The following is a 24,845-nucleotide window of genomic DNA, read 5'->3' on the forward strand; positions in this document are numbered from 1 at the left end:
ATCTTACTCAGGACAGTACTAAATAAAAAATAACATGCATGACAGTCATATCTCTCCTCATAAAATTGCACTGGTTGCCAGTTGACAATTGCATCAAATTCAAGGCACTGATGTTTGCCTACAGAACATGACAATGACCTTCCTTACTCAACCCGAGCTGCTGAGTCTTTAGCCATTTTCAAACTGAAGACGCATCTTTTTCATCAACATATATATTTAAATAATAATTAAAAAAAACTTGCTATGTGTACTGTGCTAGACTAACTGGGACTAGTCACAGCACTTGCATATTATGCCCTGTTGGCTTGATTACTTCTATTGCTCTCCTCACTTGTAAGTCGCTTTGGATAAAAACGTCTGTTAAATGATTAAATGAAAATCCCGGTCTGACCATGGGCCTACTTTGAATGAAGAATTGTAGTCTACAATCAGCAGACACCATCATTTGTTTTTAATCATTTTGTTCACTGTCAGTATGGACTGTCTTTCTTTTTCAGTCTAATGCCCAAAACCCATGTGAATGTTACCTGGTGTCTTGAGGTTTCATCCTAAAACCTTCTGAGCTAGTATTTTCCCCTTATGCTTTGACTTACACGTCAACAGACCAGCTCAGCCGTTATTCTATCACAAACTGATTGGGTTTATCTAATGTAGATGTGGAGTGGGGAAAATATGCGGTCAGGTATGGTTATCTTGTCCTCCTTTGTCATATAAAGCGACTATTGGAGTCCAATGTTAGAAAAGAGCGCTGAACTTTACACTCAAAAAACAGATAATTTTGAAGTGGGCCTTGTTTAAAGTAGATTTATAGAATAATATCATGACTTTAATACTTTACCAGTTCATTGTCATCAGTATTGTTTAAAATGTGTTAAAGTATTAATGAGGATCATAAACGATTTCATTGAATTAATCGTTTTATAATTTGGCTAAATAAAAAGTGACAGTAGCCTAATAGAGACTCAGTAAATAAAGAAAACACCAAGACATTGTGATTTTTGAGCTGTACAAAGTATGCATATTATTTATGTACTTTATTTTACTGTTTTTTTTTTTTTTTTTTAAGAAAATTTTTAATTCCTGACCTATTTTTTTCTTGTTTGTTATTTATATTGGGTTATATAAAATTCAGAGACAGAGTGTCCTCCAATACGCTACGACCTTCTCCGAAACAATAGATGGCGAAGTACTCGAACAGCATGTAACATAAAGAAGACGAACAAGACGTGTGTCGCATTGAGTGTTCTGCGCATGCTCGCGACGCACTCTCGTTCACTCACAAGCAGGCATCATGGCGGACGTACTGGATCTTCATGAAGCGGGGGGTGAAGACTTTCCTATGGACGAGGATGGTGATGGTACAGTGGTTATTTATATTCAAACAGTCTACACACAGTATTTTTTTTTTTAAATGATCTAAAACCACCTGTTTATTAGTGTTGAGTGTGTGTAATACTCGTATTTATGTCCGGCGGGCCTAGTCATATTAGCACGCGTGCTAATAGTTAGCTAATTCAAACGAATCGCGCGCTGTAGTGATTCTGCTTAATTTTGTTGCCTTGCTTAGGATTTAGTTTTTATACGTTTTACATGTTTTCATGTTTATCATGGCCAAAAAAAAAAAGCATTTTTTGGTCATTAAGGATACAGGCTCAGATGTACAAGTTTAACTTCAGCGTTTGTATTCATTCATCATTCATTAGTATTCGTGGGAATCTTCTGTTCGTTTATATTATTTCGCTCATATTGTTTATATAGTTATCTTCAAAAAAGGTTCACGCCGATGTTGTTAATACTTTTGAAAACATTGTAAGTGTGATTACTTTTCTTTTGTTCACCTTACAGAGAGCATTCACAAGTTAAAAGAGAAAGCCAAGAAGAGGAAGGGTCGTGGGTTTGGATCAGGTAAGTCACCTCATCTCTAATCTTGTGTGTTTTGCATTGTAATTAATCGTGCTAATGATTGCTGCTTTATTTCACAGAGGAAGGAGCGAGATCCAGAGTCAGAGAGGACTATGACACAGTAGAACAGGATGGAGATGAGCCTGGCCCTCAGAGATGTAAGTGTAACAAACAGAACTATAAATCACATGCAAGTGTATTTTGCAAATTGCAGAATATCAGAATATATTTGATGGTAATGTGGCATATCAGCATCTGACGTCTCTCCCTTGACCTTTGTGACCTCATGATAGAATTATACAGTCCAATATGTTAAAAGAGAAGAATTTATAGGCATGAATATAGTAGCTGGTTTAACCACGGTTGACTATGTTTGGTCACTTGTCATGGTTGCAGCTGGAAGAGAGAACTTTTATAGCTTGTAGTTTTTGAACTGCTTTTGATGTGTTTTGGTGTCATTTCAGCTGTTGAAGGATGGATTCTGTTTGTGACTGGTGTACATGAGGAGGCGACAGAAGAGGATGTCCATGACAAGTTTGCAGAGTTTGGAGAAATCAAGAACTTGCATTTAAATTTGGACAGAAGAACTGGTTATCTTAAGGTTAGTTATTTTTTTAAACATTTTTTTTACTAGTTCAGAAAAAATAAATGCAAAAATTTACTGTGCTTTTTTGTTTTGCACTATTTATGTGCAACTTTTTTAATGACAGCTTAGAGTGTGTGTGTGTATATGTGTATGTGTATGTGTATATGTATGTATGTGTGTGTGTATCGCACTATATTGCCAAAAGTATTAGGACACCCCTCCAAATCATTGAATTCAGGTGTTCCAATCACTTCCATGGCCGCAGGTGTATAAAATCAAGCACCTAGGCATGCAGACTGCTTCTACAAACATTTGTGAAAGAATGGGTTGCGCTCAGGAGCTCAGTGAATTCAAGCGTGGTAACGTGATAGGTTGCCACCTGTACAATAAGTCCATTTGTGAAATTTCCTCACTACTAAATACTCCACGGTCGACTGTTAGTTGTATCATAACAAAGTGGAAGCAATTGGGAATCACGGAGCGGGGTCAGCGCATGCTGAGGCGCAAAGTGCGCAGAAGTCGCGAACTTTCTGCAGAGTCAATAGCTACAGACCTCCAAACTTTGTGTGGCCTTCAGATTAGCTCAAGAACAGTGTGTAGAGAGCTTCATGGAATGGGTTTCCATGGCCGAGCAGCTGCATCCAAGCCTTACATCACCAAGTGCAATGCAAAGCATCGGATGCAGTGGTGTAAAGCACACCGCCACTGGTCTCTAGAGCAGTGGAGACGTGTTCTCTGGAGTGACGAATCACGCTTCTGTCTGGCAATCCGACGGATGAGTCTGGATTTGGTGGTTGCCAGGAGAACGGTACTTGCCTGACTGCATTGTGCCAAGTGTAAAGTTTGGTAGAGAGGGGATTATGGTGTGGGGTTGTTTTTCAGGGGTTGGGCTTGGCCCCTTAGTTCCAGTGAAAGGAACTCTTAATGCTTCAGCATACCAAGACATTTTGGACAATTTCATGCTCCCAACTTTGTGGGAACAGTTTGGGGATGGCCCCTTCCTGTTCCAACATGACTGTGCACAAGTGCACAAAGCAAGGTCCATAAAGACATGGATGAGCGAGTTTGGTGTGGAGGAACTTGACTGGCCTGCACAGAGTCCTGACCTCAACCCGAAAGAACACCTTTGGAATGAATTAAAGCGGAGACTGCGAGCCAGGCCTTCTCGTCCAACATCAGTGCCTGACCTCACAAATGTGCTTCTAGAAGAATGGTCTCAAATTCCTATAAACACACTCCTAAACCTTGTGGAAGCCTTCCCAGAAGAGTTGAAGCTGTAATAGGGCCAACTCCATATTAAACCCTACGGATTAAGAATGGGATGTCATTAAAGTTCATGTGCACGTAAAGGCAGGCGTCCCAAAACTTTTGCCAATATATAGTGTGTGTATATGTATGTGTGTGTGTGTATATCTATCTATCTATCTATCTATCAGTGCTTCCCACACATAGTCTTTACTTGTGCGGGCCGCCTAGGTATATTAACGGCCGCCCAAGTATATTTGGAGACACATTTTTGCTTTTATTATTTTTATTATTTTTTTTTTTTTATCCGGCCGAGTTAATGAAACCATCCGCGATCGATTAACTAGTGAAAAATCTCCCCTCGCCCTACGTGTTTCTTACCTGCTGGTTCTGTGTGCGGCTGTGCACGAGAACTGTTTACTCCCGGTGACATTCCCACGTGCGCTGCAGATATTCCACAAAGGTGGCGCTATTGCGCATTCTACAGGCTTGCGCAACAGTGCTTCAGACTGCTTCAAAGTGATTCCCAATCAATGAATAGCGCAAAATTATGCCAAGCGATTGCTAATGCACTCGAGTTTTATGAATTATAACGATGTCTATTGTATGGCTTTTATATAATATTTTTTTTAGAGACGGTTGAAGGAAATCAGATCTCTCTCATCTGAAGAATCAGCCCGCAATAGTGTAGACATTTCAAAATAAGAGTCCCAGTGTATTTCGGGATTGTTTATAATTAAAAGTTTTTTTTTCTTCTGGGCATTATTGGTATTTTGGTTACACAATAAATTGTATTTATTTTGATATCCATTTAATTCATAGTAAACTATTTTATATATAATATAATATATATAGTTTACTATGAAAATTATGAGAATACATCTAAATGGATATATACAAAATTTATATTTTTCATTCATATAAATGACAGGTACAGGCTTGTGTGGTGACTTGTTTTAAGTTTTGGATTGGTTTTATTGGCTCAGGAAGGTTTTTTTCCCCCTCTGTGTATTTGCTCTGGAATGGTTAGCTGGTTATTTTTTTTCCCACAATTAGGGGAATACATCAGGGATTGTTTTTCATTTCGTCCACCAGATGGCAGTGTTTTAAACAGAACAGAATCCGATTCTTTTTTTTTTTTCTTTTTTTTTCTCAACTTGACCATATTTTGACAGTGTTTAATGTGATCATCTTGCTGCTTTCTTGTGCTTAAGCATTCCAGTAGATGTCTTGGACAATGTTCAGAACATTATTTTCCATGATAAAGGAGTTTTCTTTTAGGTTAGTTAGTGTATGGTAAGGTTGCAGCAGCTTAACATGTAGTCTCAGATGTAACGCCCACAGAAGTTTCGAAGTTGTAGGGACATCGATTTTACATTTCCACTCACCTAAACATGATGTGGAACAAAACGAACTGTGATTGGTTGCCTTACATGTCGTTCAGACATCCTCTTGGGTGTTCCTTGGTCAATGAAAGCTGCAGTGGAGTCCAGGCATTCTGCCATCAGTCAGAAGGTCTGGCTACACCAGACTGCTTTTCATGTGACTAGTGATGTGCATCTTCAATAGTTTGTCTGCTCAAGGACTTCTGATAAACAAAAGTGAATTCCATTAGCACAGTTTTAACTGTTTTATGTGCACATGTGACATGGAGTTCTTTGGTCAATGCATCACATAAGTCGTCTAAAATAGTGTTATGTTACAAAATAATTTGTTATTGAGAAACCCATATTGGTGGATCCTCACATTTGGGCCTTTTTTTTATCTAGGAGATTTGTTTTCTCAGGTCAAGCTGACACGTGTTAATGCACAAAATGTTTAGTTTGGCCAAAGAATGTGAAAGACAGTTGTGGAACCAGGCAACCCGATGGAGAAACGTCCCTTTAAGGGCTTGATGTGTTGTTTGAAACATTATCATGTCAAATAATGAGCCCTTTTTTTTTTTTTTTTTTTTTTTTTTTTGTTTATAGGGCTATGCACTGGTGGAGTATGAGACTTACAAAGAAGCCCAGGCTGCGATGGAAGGGCTGAATGGACAAGATCTTATGGGGCAACCAATCAGCGTTGACTGGTGCTTTGTAAGGGGACCGCCGAAGAGCAAGAGGAGGTGAGTCAGTTTCTCATTCTGTTAGACTGGATTTAAATACTCTGACCATTTCACTCGTGCTCACAAACTTCATTTGTAGTGGAGATTTGTCTTCTATTGCATTTGTTAAAGATACAGGTTGTAGTACAACATGACTAATGGACCAATGTGCTTTCCTCTAGGGGTGGAAGGAGGCGCAGCAGGAGCCCTGACAGACGGAGACGCTGATTTTCCCCTTGTTTGCCTCCAGTGTCTGTTTCCCAGCCAGTTTGGCATTATACTTTTTAAGACAGTTTGGAGTCAGATTGAAGTGCGTGTATTTCTTTAAATAAGGATTTTAGTGTTTTTGGAGGGTTTTTTTTTTTTTTTTTTTTTTGGTCTTAATTGTTAGTTCAGCAACTGTCTGTAAGTCTTTGTTTTATTAGAATACAGATGTTGCTGAAGAATACATCTTGAAGCTGTTGGTATTTTCAGATTTTCTGGAATTTTTTTTTTTGTTTTTTTGTAAAAAGTGACTGTACACTTTAAAATTTATGTAGATTGTCATGTCATTCTCTCATTGAAACCTGTAATGAGTAGTGATTTGTATATTTCCAATAAATTAATTTGGATTAAAATCTTTGTTTCCTGCATTGCATTTGAGCCAATTTGTGTTTTTACAGTTAGTTTTTACTAAGAATTTACAAGTTTACCCAAATAAATGCAGTACTAAAATGGTATAAATACAAAAACTACTCTGCCAAATTTTGTGTAAATTTATCATTGAGTTGCATTTGAGATTTTTTTTTTTTTTTTTTTTTTTTTTTTTTAACTCTACTGTTATGGTCAAATTTCGGCAATGACTTTAATGTGAATCAAATTAAAATTTATGAAAAATATTTTCATTTACTGTTTCCTCTCACTGCACTTTGACAATTTTTTTAAAAAATTAAATAGGCCATAATATGACTTTGATTTTTATGTTGTTAGTCATATTAATTCTACAAATATTTGATACTTTTACCTAGTTTTAAATAACCATATATATATTTTTTTTAATAAAGGCAAAATGATTGATACTTATGTCATCGGAACTTGAATTTACCCAGCAGAGCAATGTAATATCTCTATTAGGAAATGTTTTAAACCACTTGTTTTCCACAGAAATGATAGGCGTTAACTTATGACCTCTGAGGTCATGCTGGATGAACGTGGGATTGACCAGACAACATGCTGATGATATTTTTCCAGCATCAGCAAGTTACATCATGACTAAGCCGGTCCCCCTTAAATAAAATAGTTGCTTATTGCTTTGTCACAGGTCCGATTTACTTTCATAGGCTCCTCGAACCGATGCCCATCATGTACTGTGTGGTTAACCAACCAGCGTGGAATACTGAGCTCCCACTCTCTTTTCACATTTGCCCTTTTCTGCCCAGAGGCGGGGCTTAATAGGGAACTCCTACCGCTATTGGCTCACGTCTGTGCCCGTCAAACTCAACTCTCTCTCTGACTGGCCCAAACGGTCAGTTGACTTTCCTTAGATGGGCGGATTTGTAGCGCCTTGGTTGACATTGTTGTTGTTGTGGGAGTAAGAATGTACTTAGTCGTCAAGTCTTTTTAAGGCAACAAGCAAGACGTATTTTTGACATTTACACAAAGCTGAATAACATTACCTCCGGAGGAACTGATTTTCTGCGAGAGAAAAGTCCAGAGTGGAAGGAAATGAGAGAGAAATTCCGCGAGGCCGCTCGAGGTAAGCGCGCAACTGCATTAGCTTTAGCTCCGCGAGCCCGAAAAACCCTCGCGAGCGTTTTGTAACGGAACCGGGTCGATTTTCCTTAGCGGCTGAGTGTTGTTGATGAAAGTAAAGTGTCCGTTATTTCCGCCATATCCGTAGTTTGACATCAAAATAGATGTTTTCTTTGGAAAAACTGTGTGAAAGTAGAGAGTTAATAAGGGAAAGTTGGCCGTTAGGTCATGTTTTAGGCTGGACACTCTGAGGGGACGGTGAGCGAATGGGTGACCCTTCTTTAACTGCTGAAACTAGATTAACTAACAGCCACAAACTATAAAAGTTAATTACAAGTCTTGTTAATCGCTTTTAATTGTGTGTAACAAGACTTGATCCTCATCTTCTAGGCTAACGCAATATTTGTGCCTCAGCAACTTTGAGAGACACTTACTGTCCGCTAGCTGAGCAGCTAACTAACTGGTCAAGCAATGACAGTCTGAAAGAAGGGCAAATTGTGTAGTTTTAAAGGTTTATATATTAGTAAGAACTGAAAATGTGATATAGATTGTTTAAGAAACTATTAACTGGCAGCCTATGGCTGTGGCCACTCTTTTCAGCTCAGTGACCCTTCATGCTTGTCATGTATGTGTGTTATGTACTGCCTGTTTCTGACCTGTGTATCACATTTGATTGGCATTAGTTTTATAGACTTTAGCTTATTATATTGTGTACAATGTGTGTCCCATTCTGAGTGTTTTATGCTGCATCCTCACTTGTTATCGTCCTAAGATTATATTAAGCTAAAGATCATAAACTTGCAAATATTTATATTTAATCAGAAGAAGACAGTGGTGTGTGTGTGTGTGTATAATTTTATATCATATCATTTTTGGCCAAAAAGTGCAATTTTAGCCGCATTAATATATTGTTATATGAATATGAGTTTAACTCCTATAGAACTGAACAACACTTTTGAGAAATATCTAACTCCAGTCATGTTTATTCGACATGGAACTTGTTGCCCGCACATGGGCACTGACGTGTTGACTTTATCACTCAATTGCATGACATAAAATATGCAAAATTATAAGCAGTCTTTGCTGGAGTGTTTAAACCAACAGTGATGTCGATCCTAGACACCAATTGAGAATTAATGGCAGCACATCAGTTGCCACAATCACAATCAAATGACATCAAAAACTTAATGCATCCAGGCCAATAGATGTCAGTAGCCGGGTTTCCATTACAGATTTGTGCAATTCGAAGGGTTTTGGAAATGCAGCAGATGTACCTTTTGGTACTGTTTTGAGAAACAAGAGTTAGCTAAATGCAAACAAAACTTCAGCATCTTAAATGGTATACTACAGCAACCGAACTGTTTTGTTGTGTGATTGCAGTTGGGTGCTGAGATGGGTGCAATGTTTTTCAGTGACCCAAATGTGTACGTGAAATTGTAAGGAATTTAAGTTAATAATCTACTTTTTCTACAACTGTCCTACTTATTTCGTCTTTTCTTCTTCTGGTGGAATTTGACAGACATCAGAGTGTGGCGCAGTCATTACCGATCCCCGCTTAAAATGAAAGCTGTGGGCACTTGCTGCCATGGTTTGATTCCCTACAATGTGTGGGTACGGTTACACTCAGCTCTGAATTATTCAGCTCTGTATTTACAAGCTCTTTTGTCAGCTTGTTGTTTAGTGAAGGCAGCCACCCCTAAACATGAAAGTAGGACATGCAAACAAAGTCTTGGGTTTTTTTAAAACGGTTCGGGGCTTGTTTTTCCTCTTGTGCGGACCTTGAAAATAATCGTAGCTAAGCTTTCGTAGTTTAAACAGACCCACTTTTCAGCCTCATTATGACTTTTTGTACTTGCATAGTTGACATGAACATTGACTTTTTTTTTCCAACATGAGTTTAAAGCATTTATTTGTGTAAGGGAGAGTATGTTGTAGATGTAGTTTTTCACCAACTTTCTCTTTTCACTTGTATATTTCAGTAGTTCATGAGCTGTTACAAATTAAGTTTTAAAGGGGACCTATAATGCCCCTTTACAAGATGAAATATAAGTCTCTGGTGTCCTCAGAATGTGTCTGTGACGTTTCAGCTCAAAATACCCCACAGATAATTTATTATAGCTTGTCAAATTTGCCACTATTTGGCTGTGAACAAAAACATGCTTTTGTGTGTGTCCCTTTAAATGCAAATGAGCTGCTGCTCCCGCCCACTTTACAGAAGAGGGTGGAGCTTTAACAGCTTGTGCTTCGGTTGCTCAACAACAACAAAGCTGGAGAATCTCACGCAGCCAAAATGAGGATTTTCAGAAACGGTGTTCAGCCTTACATTGTTCAAACCGGAGTCGGACACTGATGGAGAGACTCAGGAAGAAGTAACAACTTTTAGAATGCAACTGGATGTTTCTGAATGGTTTGTGGATAAATTTATGTAGTTGCTGTGGAGTTGATTCAACTCATCGACTAGCATGTGCCGTCATGTTAATCTTTTGTGCAAATCCAGCATTGAATTGACCCTCGTTTGTGAAGCAGTCCGGCGTAAAATGACAGGATGGCAACCACACTCTACTACAACGACTCTTCCTCTTCTCTAAAGCAGCCCAACATGGCCTCACCCTCTTTGTTGCGTGTTCTCAGGGGGCAGGGTTTATGTAAATTTTGGGGTTTGTGATATCACTGACCCGGGAAGAAGCTTGTTGTAGTCCCTACCAGCCTTTTGTTGTAGTGATTTCTGTAAAAGAAAATATCTCCCTTTGCATTGAACTTTGAGCATCGTAACTTTGCAGATGTTGTTTATGCTCAAACAGCAACATTACACACTAACTAAAGTTAAAAAAGAGAAATCATAATCAAGGAACCCTTTAAAAGTAGAAATATTCCATGCAGTGTCTAGATTAATATGAAGTCACGAAAACTGCGTGCACAATAATAATTATAATACAATTTAAAAAATGTTGTTTGGCGTAATTTTAGATTGAGTTTAGCATGTCACACCCTAAGACAGTGGACTTTTTGGTTTATGTCTAAAGCAGGATGTCTTAACATTTTAACAGTGCTGTCCTGTTAACCTGTAGTTGTCTGTTCGATTATAGGCTCTTATTTTAATTCAGAGTGTTCAGACTAATATCATGATTGTGTGTTGCTCTTAGGTTTACATCCACTGTTCTATCATTGTTTTACTAGGGTTACAGTTTACACAGTACCTCAAAGGCCTCCTTTAATACCAGGAAAAGTGTGTTGTTTTAAGTATGGTTTGCAGTAAACAGGTTGAAAGTTAGCTACATGATCTTAGAGCTTTTTGCTCTGACTCATACTCTATTTACAGCACACCTGAAACTGAAGAACAAGAGTGGACTGTGCTTTGGAGTTCTGTTCTCCATTATTTGTTAGTCTGCTACATGGTTGTGTCTCTGTGATGTTATTATTGGTTTTTGGAAACTTTTAATTGTTTTAACAGTTTAGAGAGAGTGTTAATGATGAAAACATGCTGATAAGCATGTTCAAGTGGTCAGCATAGTTCATCAGTAGAGTCAGGAATTGTTCAATAATCATTATTTGGGTTGGGTCAGTTTGCGGCAGTGGTCATGTTTGTCATAAGAATGTTTTACTGTCACTGTTTAAAAGTGATAGTGGGACCTGCCCAAGATTATTGACGTATGCTACTTCAGACACCTGATAACCGATGCTTATATTCTGTGCTTCACATCACTCTGTATTTGTGTAATTCCTTATTTCATTTATTTATTTTTCAGAGCTAATTGAGAGCTGGGTGTCAGGTAAGAACCTGCAGGTACTACTTGTTAATTATGAAAATTTAAGTGGTGTCCCCTCACCAGTGGGTTTGAGAACAGCAGGTGAATGAGGGCAGGTGGGGCAGAGACTCCATATCACTTACAGTGTTATCCACTGAGCCAATAGGCTCCCACAACAATCATCTGCCCCAACAAACAGACATCATATTAAATTGTTATGAGACCCTATTAGACGTTTAACTGTTTAAATGTAGAGAAAAAGTTTTTGCTTGATGTTGAGCCAACATGAGCCAGAAGCAATCAGCAATGTGCCCTTGAGCAAAGCACTTGGGTCTAGCAGGTTGAACCAGAGGTATTGAAAGTGTTTGCTGAGTGACTGACTGCTCACGTTATGTCTAGTCAGAGAGACTCGTCTCTAACTTGTGTTTTTTGATGTTAAGCTAGGGCTGGATGATTAATCGAAAAGTAAACGAAATTCAGAATCTCTAACCGACATAATTTTCCCATGTCAGTTATTTAGTTTTTTTTGTAAATCCTTTTATTATTTCCCCTTAAAAACATACTACCGCGTGTGTAGTCATGGTACTCCGCCCCGTCCAGTCAGCGGCATGGAAGCAACACAGAGGCTAGTCTCAGCCTCAGACGTCACGCCCACGGACCGTTGGCTGAACGTCTGATGCATATGGCATACTTATCTGGAAACACTTCAGGAGTTTCGAAGTTGTCATCTGGTTGGTTGAATTATACAGGATGTCCGGGAGTTGAGTGTGTCGCATTCTTTAACGGTCTGTCTGGAAACAAATGCCGTGACTCTAAACCCCCTCATGGAAGAACAAGTAATTCAAGTGATTTTACACCATTGAAGAACAACCTCACTTCAGTGCTCACGAACTGTTTTCTATGACACAGTGAGCCGAGCCGATCCGATCCGATCCGTGTCGTGTCTTTCACAACGCGCGAGCCCTGAAGCCAGATCACTTTTCACTTTGCATCTTCACTAAACTTTGTCAACTGTATGTGTTTTAAGGCTTGCCAGTTTGGACATTCAAGTGATTTTAGACCATCGGATGTGTATCATTATATTGAGCTACTTGCGCTGATGCATTGTGGCACACGAACACTCTTACAGACAGTAGCTTGCACATCTCGTGAAGATCGTGCGCACAGAGAGGAGCGCAGAAACTCGTTGTCAGTGCTGTCCTGTGACTTATCACTAAAGTAGCTTATTAACACAGAAGTTACAGCATATATTTTGCTGCTTTTGAAGTAACTACTTACAACCCACAGCTTCACAATTAATAGAGAGATGGTATGACTAATTCACACGCAATCGCTCTCTCATTAATGCCTTCAAATAAATGTACTGGTACTGTGCTAATTTATCTGTATCTGATTTACAGCAAGCAGAAATCTGTAAGAAAAGTTACAAACCATAGATAAAAAAAAAACTGCTGAAAGTGAGCTGTTATGTCAGAGCACTCTTTCATTAGGAAAAAAATCCCACTTTTAATAGTCAAGTATATTTACAGTACAAACCTTGTCAGTGAACTATGAGGGCAAAAAAACAAACAAAACAACCGTTCATTAATCGTAATCGAGATTTTGATTTTAGGTCATATCGTCCAGCCCTATGTTAAGCTTTAGCTTTAAAATGCAGGTCCTTTTTTTCTACAGAATGGAGCTTCTAGGAACTAGCTGTTCTCTTGGTTTCTCCAAAGGGCCTTCTGACGACAGCCAGTGCCCACGGTTTGATTCATTACTCTGGAGAGTCCCGCTAGCAGCATACCTCGCTGCCCCAGACCTATGTGTCAACTTCACAGCATTCTTTAAGAAACCACTATTCTTCAGAGTGCCACAGATTATACTGTGAAACAAAAGCAGTACCGCTAGTCCAAACAGTGGCCAGAGAGTCAAATAAACAATGTAACTGTCAGTTTACTGTCAGTGCACTGTCACTGGGCCCAGTGTCTGGTGTGAAAGCGTGTTGATCACATGGCTCATTCCTCATGCCCTGAACATCAGTCTTGATCTAGAGCAGCCATAATCCTATCCCAGAGAAGCTGAAGAGGAGTCTTTCGCCTGGGATGACATCACAGGGATTGACGTAAAGATGCCTGGCTGTCGAGCTAGCAGCACGTGGATATTCACATGAGCAATAGCTGCCTTAGGCTGTGGATAATTTGTGTTGAGTTGCTGTTGCACACACTTTAGGCGCCTTTACTTTGTTGTATGGTCCAAATGTACTTCTTGAATATATATTTGTTCGCTGTAGAAGAAATATTACTTTTGCTATTTACCCTAGTGAATTGGTTTGTTTGAAGGGTTTTATTTGAACAACAAAGCAGTTAAGCTTGACTTGCCTAAACGTTTTGTACAGATAAGTTTCTTTGAGTTTACTCGTGGTCATGGTAGACTTCTTTTGCTTGATGAAAGGAAGCAGCAGCACTAGATAAAATCTCATTAAATACATATGCCTTTTAAGAATCATGTGCAAATCAAAACACAAACCACACCCTGCAACCTTAATGTGGATTGCATAACCTTGTTAGTGTAAATACAACAACAGAGTCACTTTAATTCATCATTCAAGCAACAATGGCATCTTTTGTAGGAGCCGCAGCTAAATTCTCATGGCACAGTGAGCATTGCACATTTTTCAAATGACAGAAGCTGCCTGACGTGATTGTGAACTTTATACCTTTATGCCTGCTTAGAAGGCTAGTTTTCTAAGGTGTGTTCGTGAAATTCAAATACATAATTGTTACGGTCAGATGTGGATTGAATAGGGGAAACCCAAATCATGTACACACAGTACAGTAGGACTCTTTGTCCAAACACTGTTTAGTTTAGTTTGGCACACTCCCCTGCACTGTAAAAACTTTGGAGGATTGTTTGCCAGCGTCAATGAAAACATAACTGCTGCTATCTTTTATTATTATCTTATTATCTTTTTTTGCAGACAGCAGTAGTCTTAGCCATGAAGCAGAATTGCCATTGTGCTACCAAGTTGGCTTAGATGGACTTTTTTTTTGCATTTTCCTTCACTGATTTTGGGTGAAAATCCATGGAGTTCTGCAAAATGGATTTAAATGTCATAAAAAGTATTAAATGGACTACTACACTTTCATTGGTAGCTGAAAGAATCTGTTGAAGCAGATGTTGTGTGGGCTTGCTGATAGGCTTATCTCTTAGTGTTTGTATTGTAAGATATAAGTAGACTTTAGCAAACTCTGAATATTCCCATACAAAGTCTTTAATCTTTTTAAAAGGCACTGCCCTTGTAGATGTTCTAGCTCAGTCTCTGGTTACTAGCATTTACAGTATATACACGCTATGTTTCCAGTGTCTGTCCCGAACTCAGTGACACATTAAAGGGGACCTATAATGCCCCTTTTACAAGATGTAATATAAGTCTCTAGTGTCCCCAGAATGTGCCTGTGAAGTTCAGCTCAAAATACCCCACAGATAATTTATTATAGCTTGTCAAATTTGCCCCTATTTGGGTGTGAGCAAAAACACGTCATTTTTGTGTGTATTCCTTTAAATGCAAATGAGCTGCTGCTCCCGGCCCCCTGTCCGGAAGAGGGTGGAGCTTTAACAGCTTCTCACGGGGCAGGGTAAATTTTAGGGTTAGTGATGTCACCAACCCGGGAAGAAGCTCGTTGTAGTCCCTAGTACCTAACTACAACAAACAGCTGTTCTTAAACAGCAAATTCTTAAAAAAAATATCTCCCTTTGCACTGAAATTTGAGCATCATAAATTTACAGGATGTTGTTTATGCTCAAACAGCAACAGTACACTCTAACTAAAGTTTAAAAAGTGAAATCATAATCAACCACTCTTATTGGTAGCTGAAAGAATCTGCTGAAGCAGATGTTGTGTGGGCTTGCTGATAGGCTTATCTCTTAGTGTTTGTATTGTAAGATATAAGTAGACTTCAGCAAACTGAATATTCCCATACGAAGTCTTTAAGCTTTTTAAAAGGCACTGCCCTCTGTAGATGTTCTAGCTCAGTCTCTGGTTACTAGCATTTACAGTATATACACGCTATGTTTCCAGTGTCTGTCCTGAACTCAGTGACACATTAATCACTCCAGAGCCAAAACAAAAAAAAAACCAAGATTACTGTGACCTTTGTTCCTCTTAGCTTCAAATAATTTACTGTACTTTTTGGAAGACTGTAGCTGAAATAGTGTATTACACGATTGGCTGCGAGCAAGTCTCATTGCGAACTATGTCTCAGTCATATCAGTAAAGTGCATTGTGTTCTGTGGTATTCATAGCGTGGGGGTTTGCCAGATTTCATGCCCTCCTGTTTCCCCTCTCACTGCTGTCTGTTTTGCAGACTTTACTTTGTACTTTGTGTTGCTTTTTTTGGACTATGATTATATGTGGCTATTTTTAGTAGTCAAGAACAGGCTTTTCTAAACTTGGCGCTTTGCTGATAAGAGCTCAAACGTGCGTTGAAAGCTCTAGTCCCACAGAGCGTTCCAAGATATTTACATTACATTTACATTTACAGGACGTCTCTCTTGTCAGACTTTTGACCCATTTTCTAATATGACATAAAAATTGATTTATTATCATTTATTATTATAAATATTATTATTTGTATTTACTTAATTTTATTTAATAAAATATTCAACTTATATTTTTTTGCTTCAGGGAATAATATGATTTTAGACTGAGGATGGACAAGACATAAGGCTTGACCTATCACCTAGGGATGGCTTGATACCACAATTTTGGCTTCGGTACGGTACCACAATCTAATACTGTAGTATCGATATTAAATTGGTACCATAAAGGTCTATTGCGCACAATTTTACTCATTCTCACAGGTTTCGCGTTTATAAAGCAAGAAAATTGACACAAATGTTCATTAGCAAATTAACCAACACAGATTATCACATCAAATCAGTAATGCGATGCAACAGCTGATGGAAATCACTTGCCCACGTCTTTTTAAACCTTGCCAATTTGAACATTCAAACGATTTTATATCATTCAGTAGTAAAATATCTAGTAAAATAGCTAGCTTCCACCAGACTGCCTTCCGTATTCAACTAATAAAGAAAGCTTTACTGATGTGTTGTCAGTTACACTTTTCGTAAGTTGAATACGGAAGCCGGTCTGGTGGAAGCTAGATATTTTATTTTATAACTTGTTCAATTTGGATATGTCCTTACACAAACGCATCGTTTCGCATCAGAAAGCCTTTATTTAACCCCTGGAGCCATGTGGAGTACGTTTTGCTTTGGATGGATGTACTTTCTTCAGCTCATACTCGTTGGTCCCGTTCACTGCCATTATAAAGCTTGGATGCGTCAGGATATTTATTAATATAACTCCGACTGTGTTCATCAGAAAGAAGAAGGTCATCTACACCTAGGATGGCTTGAGTGTGAGTAAAGCTTAGGGGTAATATTAATTTCAAAGTGAACTAATCCTTTAAGTGCAAATTTTATGAGATATAAATATTATTGGTTCAAACGCACGCTGGAGCTTTCGTGTTATTTAAAAGATATGATCTTATGTATGTGCGTTAATCAGTGTTAAAAGAAAATGTCTAAATTAGATCATTTGAATGATTCACTCACCTGTTGATCTCTTAATGTCTTGTACAAGTCAGGACGGGCAAGTGACAGATGCTTGGCAAGGTTTGATGGTTCTTCATCAGTTTTATATGCAAAGTAATTCCAAATTTCACTTCTACTGTCCTCTTCATTAATTAGTTTTGGGCGTGTTGAGTGAGATTCAACTGCTTTATCCATTTTGTTCTTCTAAGTTGCCACGTTTGCCAGTTTCACGTCAGTTTGGGTAGCACACTACCACGTAGCGGTGAACTAGCATAAGCACCAAAATGAGCAAAATCATGATATCGAATCATTTAAAATAAAATATATATCGGTATTTTCCCTGTACCGGTATACCTCGCATCCCTACTATCAACATTGTAGAACTTCTTGATAAGTAGAAAAATGAATCGATATTAAAGGGATAGTTCACCCAAAAATGAATATTCTGTCCTCATTTACTCACCCTCAAGTTGTTCCAAACCTTTATTTATTTCTTTGTTCTGCTGTACACAAAGGAAGAAGGCAGATCTCGCCCTCCATTGACTACCATAGTAGAAAAAAATACTATGGTAGTCAGTGGGGGCCGAGATCTGCTTGGTTACAAACTTTCTGGCAAATATCTTCCTTTGTGTACAGCACAACAAAAAATATATATACAGGTTTGGAACAACTTGAGGGTGAGTAAATGAGGACAGAATATTCATTTTTGGGTGAACTATCCCTTTAAGACCATAGGGAGGTGACAGAACATAGCATGTATTCTCTTTAAAAATGATTTATTTTGTTCCTGTTTATTACCAGGAAATGGCAAACGCAATTGTACATATTGATTAGGAGTCACAGGGGACTGCATTTGGACTGTTTAGCACATTTGCTTAACTGCAAATGGACAAATTAACAGTGACTCTATGCTCCTGCTAAACAATTGGTTTGCTTTGAACTAATGACTTTTTAATGAGGGCTGGAGAGGATGCTGAAGAGCATATATCTGTGGTGCAGTCCCTGAGTTTCCAGAGAGCTTGCACATCCCCACCCAACCCCCTGAGACTGTCCTTTGCTTTCAGGCCTCAGGGTCTCATCATTGCACAGCCTGTCTTGATGCAGTAGCGAAAGGGTGCAAACTGGGTTTGAGAGCAAACCGGCTCGATCTCCTCTTTGCCGCATCTCAGAGCCCTAGCAGTGATGTTACATAATAATACTACGCATCCCATGCCTAAACAGATTACGCCAGCACCAAGCAGTTAAGTTTGCTAGGCTCATCAGATCATTGTAAGACTTCATTCGGCATTGTTTGATTCATGCAGTTGTTAATTATTCATTTTGTTCATGATATGATGCTTAATGCACTGTTGTAATTTATATATGCACATTTTCCTCTCAAGAATGTGCATTTTTATCAGCAAGAAAACTGTCTTGTAAGACAGTATTTAAATGTCAAATATGTTCCCGTTGGCTGTGATTTTTGTTGCTTCTCTCATTATTCAGTAGGAACAGAAAAATTACTTGACGGTGACACTCAGATGGTCGTGTCGCACCTGGTCAGGACATGGTGTGAGAGTGACAAAGTTGTCAAGTTGTGATTGACAAGCAGCCTTTTTTTCCACACAAGCTCAGCAGTGGTGGTTGCTTGATAGCAGTTGGGCTCATTAATGCAGCTCTAAAAGCCATGGGGGACCATTCATTCAGTTAGCCTTCAGCAGTGACTTCTGGTGAGGAGGTCTGCTCCGAACCTCGGAAATCCTTTTATCTCTGAGTTTTTTCTTCCAGTATTGACATTACTAGTTTGGATTATGAGCAGCAGATGGCGGGTTAGTGTTTTATCTTGCTCATTTATGCTGGTGTTGTGCACTAGTGAGTTCATTAGCTCTGCATGGGCAGACAACACCTGAAGAGAAGCATCCCTATTCTTGCTGGGAGCATTTATAACATTCAAACCAACTTCTTCAGCTGCTGATTCTGCTGTCATTAACTTTGTGTGCTAGACCAAAATTGCAGACTCATGTTAGCAACTTTTTAAATTAGTTAAAACATCATGCAGAAAGATTCTATTATAAACTAGTTGATTTGTGTATGACACATCATTAAGAGCAAATATATTGTATCTCATTAATAGTAGTATTAGTTTCCCCTTTTACAGTTACAAAATGTATCAAGGGATTTTTCATTGAATAATGCACTTTGTGAATTCTGAGTATTGATGTTCATTTTGTTTCTTTTCCCTAACCGGCAAGCAACAAATCGCCCGTCTTGTCGAGTATCATCGTAAACATAGTCAGTTATGTCTTAAGTAAATTAATTATTGTTGTATTTGGGTCAATGACGTGACGGGTCATTTTTTTTTTTTGTCCAAAGGCCTTAAAAATAATAAAAAACAAAGATATGACATCCAAAGGATGTAAGGTAGTACAACTAGATCACTTTTATTGAATCCCAAAGGTTTTAATTATATTTTGCTACATATAAAGGTATTTTAAAAATTTTGAAGTGTCAAAAGGTCATTTGGTTTAACCATCCAAAAGCCAATACAGCCATTTCATTTGTGATTAAAATATCAAAAAATGTAATAAATGTTTATATTTTTTATTCTGGCATGATTTTATAACATCATATATCAACATAGTGCAAAACGGTATTAAAATTATGTGTAGAAGTCATTGCTTTATGAGAAAGTAAATTAAAAAAAAAAAAAGAAAAATGAATTTCATTGATGTCATTCGGAGTAACCAATATAAAGGGATCATTGTGGACCAAGTCATACGGTCAGTATCATGTGACAGGATGTGACATAATTCAGACACTAAATATAAAATGTTTGATTGTCCTTTTTCTAGCTAGATAGCAATCTAACTAGCTAGCTAGCAATCTAACCAGCTAGCTAGCTAGATTTCAGCCTGTTAGCATTGTTTGAAAATATCGTCATTTGGTATAACCAAAAGTGTCATTCCAAATGACTTTTTTGGTGACAAATTTTGTCCATGTGGTTAAAAAAAATGACAAAAGCAGTGTTAATTGATTATGTTCACACTTAATAAATCTTCAAAATTAATTATATCTCCAATATTACTTTTTACATTTTTAAAAACCTTATTCGTCAATGTCCCATTTATTTGTGTCTTTGCTCGTAATTGATTATTTGTTTTTATTTTATACTGACTGTCTGTAACAATATAAAAAAAAATAAATAAATAGGCTAGTCATTTTTGGTGTCATAACCTTATTTATTAAGGTTACATGGATCAAAAACAACTAAAACAATAACTAGGCCTATTTTATTTTATGTATTTATTTACAACTTTTTTTGTGGCAGGGCAAGTAAAAATTTGAACCACTGACTGACCGGGCCAGTAGAAAAAATCCTTAGCGTTGAGCCATGTGATACTAAAATAAATTTTCATTGAATTTAACCAATGTTATGTTCTCAATTTATATTTTAGTATATTTGCATTATGTCTGTCATTGCACCTGCAGACATTATTCTAGTTTCTAACTCTTGTGTATTTTGTAACCTACTTTTAGGGAGAAAAGTTGCCAAATGTATCATGAACCGTTTTTGAATCAAATGTCAGCTACCATAGAGAAGCAAATTGTTGCCATAGAGCAAGAACTTTGTCAACTCAGACTCAGTGTAAGATGTGAAGCACTGCTCTAGAGTCAAATATTTATATTACCATGCATGTCATAAGATAAAGGATATCTGACATGCAAATCATGAGAGGCACGTCAAGTCTTGATGCATGCATCAAGGCTCAACAGTGGGAATTTTTCTGCTTTCCTGGTCAGTATTTTAAACTTTTATCACTTCCATGACAGCTATAAAATCATGCGCTTTTTCTGTGAAACAGAGGCTTATTTATTTATTTATTTAAAAAATACCTTAATCTATATTAACCAGCTAGATGATGCAATCTTGGTTCCACACGTACACTAGCACAATTCACAACGACAGTACTCAATAAGTCACAAAAATCCAAATGCATAAAAACACATGCACATGATCATTGAGCACCAGTAACAACGCAGTACTGTCCTGAGTGACAGTTCCATCAACTGGCCCAGAACTCTCTCTCTCACTGACCTGGGGTCATCCTCATTGTTTAGCCCTGATGCTTCTTTATAGGGGAGCAAGGGTTACAAGCGTTTGTGTTATTTCCATAAACGCATGCAAATCTTTGTTGTTAGTTTAACCAGTACACAGTCATATAGGTTAGAGGGCTAGAGTCAGTACAGTGCACAGAGCAAACACAACCGTGTTGACCTCTGCTTGTGTGTGTCTCTGTTTCAGTGATCCTGCTATCTTAAAGCACCCACGTGTTGGCAGCAATGCACGTTATGTAACAGACAAAAGCCTGGCTAGCCAATGCAGAAAAATCTGTTGGGTGCTGTCTGTTTACAGTCCATCACCTAGGTGTCTCTGGCAAAACCTGAATGCCATAATGATGCTACGCACGTGACGTTGAGATATCATCACGGTTGCCTATAAGCTGACTCTGTAAACATGCCAGTAGCCTTTTGTTAGTCGTCACTCCCTCAATAACCTGAGATGTTAAGTTAACTTTCACTTTCTGTTTTTCAGGTTTTCATGCACAACATCTGTCTCTGACCATTTTGCTTGTTGGATGGTTCTCAGAGCCTGGCTGCTGAGAGATGGGCTATTGACCTTGTCCTGGGGGCCCAGACCTCTGAAACTGCTGTCCTGTTGTGTTTATTTGTGTTAGAAGAGGCTGACTCACTCTAACTAATGTTATGAAAGATGTCAGGTGAGTGTGAAGCAAGCTTTATGCTACTGAATCATTCAGGGTTTTATTTAGCGCTTCATATTTCCTTTGAACTTTGACAGGAACTGTTTTGAGTCACTAATCTTATCCCCACCCAGTGGATTATTCTGATTAGCTGCTCTGGGCATTTTTGCATGCCTAGAAATGATCAGATAGATTCCAGATTCAACCGATTCCCTGGTTTTTGATGTTACTCTTTCTCTAGTAACTCTGTTATAGTTGCCAAACAAAGTCAAAGCAAGAAAGAAAGCAGCTTCCTCTCTGAAAAGGCCCTTTATGTCCGTCAGTGGCACAGTAAGCTGCCTGCTTTTTTTGTTGGGCAGAGAGGTGGGGAGGGCCCAGTAAGGAATTATGAGTCATAGGCATTATATTGAAAAGTTTGAGTCAGAGCTTTAAAGGAGGTGACGGCAGCGCTGACAGGATGTACCATTACACCAGGGAGGGGTGATTTAAACTTAAACCTAAACTGACTGCATAATGTTGTCATCTATATGTGACGACTCTGTTAGCAAACCTATAAAGTGTGATAAGCAGCAACGAATCACTATATTTAACACTGTTTGAATTGATCTTCATTGTCCTGTTGACGAAGATGCAATCTGTCATCCATAAAGCTTTGTTGTCTAACCTTGTTTCAACACTCATTTGAAATTCTTCATGATTGTGCAACTCTGCATGAATAAGGCATTATGGATAGTAGGGCTACACGAAATTCAAGGCATTTTTTAAATAATGTGATATTCGATATGCAATTAAAAAAAATCAATAAAAATATATGTAACCATATTTAGATGTTTTGATGAAACATTTAAATATGGTTAAAATGAGGTTATGAGGTTATTTTATCAGATTTTGAAGATTGGTGCTTGACAAAAAAAAAACTGCACAAACAGAAAGTGAAAGACACAAAAACAAACATTACTGAGTAATGCACACTACGCAATTGTCTAACCTTGGGTGTTAATATGTACATTGACAACAATTTGGGACAAATATAATGTAATTTAATGGAAAACAAGTGAGTGGTGCTTTGTTACCCGGTTTATTCTCTGCTATCTGAATCACCATTAATGTAACAATTTTGAAGTATTAAAGGATTAGTTCACTTCAGAATTATAATTTCCTGTTAATTTACTTACCTCCATGTCATCCAAGATGTTTGTCTTTCTTTCTTCAGTCGAAAAGAAATCAAGGTTTTTGAGGAAAACGTTCCAGGATTTTTCTCCATATAGTGGACTTCACTGGGGTTCAACGGGTTGAAGGTCCAAATTGCAGTTTCAGTGCAGCTTCAAAGGGCTCTATATGATCCCAGCCGAGGAATAAGGGTCTTGTCTAGTGAAACGATCGGTCATTTAAAACAAAACAAAAAATTGATACACTTTCTAACCACAAATGCTCCTCTTGCACTGTTCTGCGATGCGCCACGCATTACGTAATCATGTTGGAAAGGTCACGCATGACATAGGTGGAAGTACCGATCCAGTGTCTACAAAGCGAACGTGCAAAGACTAAGTCAAACAGACTTTACAAAAAAAGGTAAAACAACGATGTTGGACGATTTTGAATTTGGAGGAGAAAATGAGAGCACGGTACTTCCACCTACGTCATGCATGACCTTTCCAACGTGTTTATGTAATGCGTGGTGCATCGCAGAGCTAGTGAAGGACGAGCATTTGTGATTAAAGTATATAAATAATTTTTTTTTTTTTTTTTTTTTTTTTAAATGACCGATCGTTTTACTAGTTAAGAACCTTATTCCTCGGCTGGGATTGTGTAGAGCCCTTTGAAGCTGCACTGAAACTGCAATTTGGACCTTTAACCCGTTGTACCCCAGTGAAGTCCACTATATAGAGAAAAATCTTGGAATGTTTTATTAAAAAAACTTAATTTCTTTTCGACTGGAGAAAGAAAGACATAAACATCTTGGATGACATGATGGGGGGTGAGTAAATTATCAGGAAATTTTAATTCTGAAGTAAACTAATCCTATGGCCCTATGACTTCCGCGATGCAGAAAACGCAGACGGAATCGCGGAATCCAGTCATAAAAACGGAATTTAGTAAATAACGCGGAATGTCACGGAATTTGTCTAATTTTTGATGAATGAATAAAAAGCAGGTCAGTACACTTAAATCAAATCGCGACATAGACTAGTGTCCGTGAATATTAAACCACAAAAAGACTATTTAAATATGATTCCTGCATGCCTGGGTGCCTCTGAAATGAATGATGCAGGAAGCACGCGGTTTCATTTACCTCTTACACACGTACATGCGCACTTCATCAGCTTTTAACCGATTCGTTTGAGAAAACTATCATCATAAACACAGAGAAACTCAAAGTTCTAGACAACCCGTCAAAATAAAAGTTTGATTTAACTTGACAGAAACATATCAGTGTTGTACAGTAGAATTTAGATATTTAATTTAATAATAAATTATTAAAACTATATTTTTAAGGAGTAATCTTAGTTTTTCTTCCATGTTTTAATTTTAACAGTAAAGTTCTGTTGTGCAACACATTGTTTGACAAAAAAATTTAATTTCATGATTAAAAGATAAATTAAATTAAATTAAAATACGCAACAGAATTTCTTTAAAAACAAAACATTTCATAAAAATATTTTTTTTAATTAATAAATTGTTGTTTTTAAGAATTCAATTAATTAGACATGCTTTTTATTATTAAAATGTAATTAAACCATTAAAATGGAATCCAGAAAAGTTGAAACAGAAAACAGAATTTGGTAAAAAAATAAAACAGAATTTGAGGGGAAAGAATAAAACGTATATCATAGGGTCATGTAATTTTTTGTTAAACTTTTAATAAATTGTTGGTAAATTGGATAAGTTTCATTATTTCAATTAATTAGACATGCTTTTTGATTATTAAAATTTAATTTAACCATTAAAATGGAGTCCGAAAAAATAATCCTTTAAAAATTCATGGTGGGTAAAAAAAAAATTGGTGTTTGTCATACCAAGTTGTAATTGTGAATATTGACTGTACAATTTATTCTGTGTTTGTTTTTTGTACTGTTGATGAGGAATAGCTATAAAGCTTGCTAGAAAATACTACTCATTTGGCCAGTTTATGAGGCAGCAGACTTGCGTGACACAACTAAATTTCCCATCATTATCTATGTATCATTCTTGTGCTGACACACAGAAAGCATCAATTACAGACATAATTT

The 24,845-nt window shown here is 37.6% G+C and overlaps 2 protein-coding genes across 4 annotated transcripts in view; both read left to right on the forward strand.

Moving 5' to 3' along the window:
* The first annotated feature begins 1,193 nt into the window (after window positions 1-1,193).
* rbm8a (RNA binding motif protein 8A) lies at window positions 1,194-6,436 on the forward strand. The gene is made up of 6 exons (XM_051866282.1): window positions 1,194-1,358; window positions 1,846-1,905; window positions 1,983-2,060; window positions 2,367-2,503; window positions 5,704-5,840; window positions 6,002-6,436. The coding sequence occupies exons 1-6, from the start codon at window positions 1,292-1,294 to the stop codon at window positions 6,045-6,047; spliced, it is 525 nt and encodes a 174-aa protein (XP_051722242.1). The 5' UTR covers window positions 1,194-1,291; the 3' UTR covers window positions 6,048-6,436.
* Window positions 6,437-7,329: 893 nt separating this feature from the next.
* Window positions 7,330-24,845, forward strand: part of otud7b (OTU deubiquitinase 7B) — a 33,128-nt gene continuing 15,612 nt past the window's right edge. For 2 of the 3 annotated variants that reach the window (XM_051865502.1, XM_051865504.1), the window contains exons 1-2: window positions 7,330-7,554; window positions 21,450-21,633. The gene's annotated coding sequence lies outside the window, so the exon portion shown is untranslated. The remainder of the gene's footprint in view (window positions 7,555-21,449; window positions 21,634-24,845) is intronic. The other variant, XM_051865503.1, reaches the window with a different exon arrangement.

Source organism: Ctenopharyngodon idella, chromosome 16 (genome assembly GCF_019924925.1).
Source record: "Ctenopharyngodon idella isolate HZGC_01 chromosome 16, HZGC01, whole genome shotgun sequence".
Classification (NCBI taxonomy): Eukaryota; Metazoa; Chordata; class Actinopteri; order Cypriniformes; family Xenocyprididae; genus Ctenopharyngodon; species Ctenopharyngodon idella.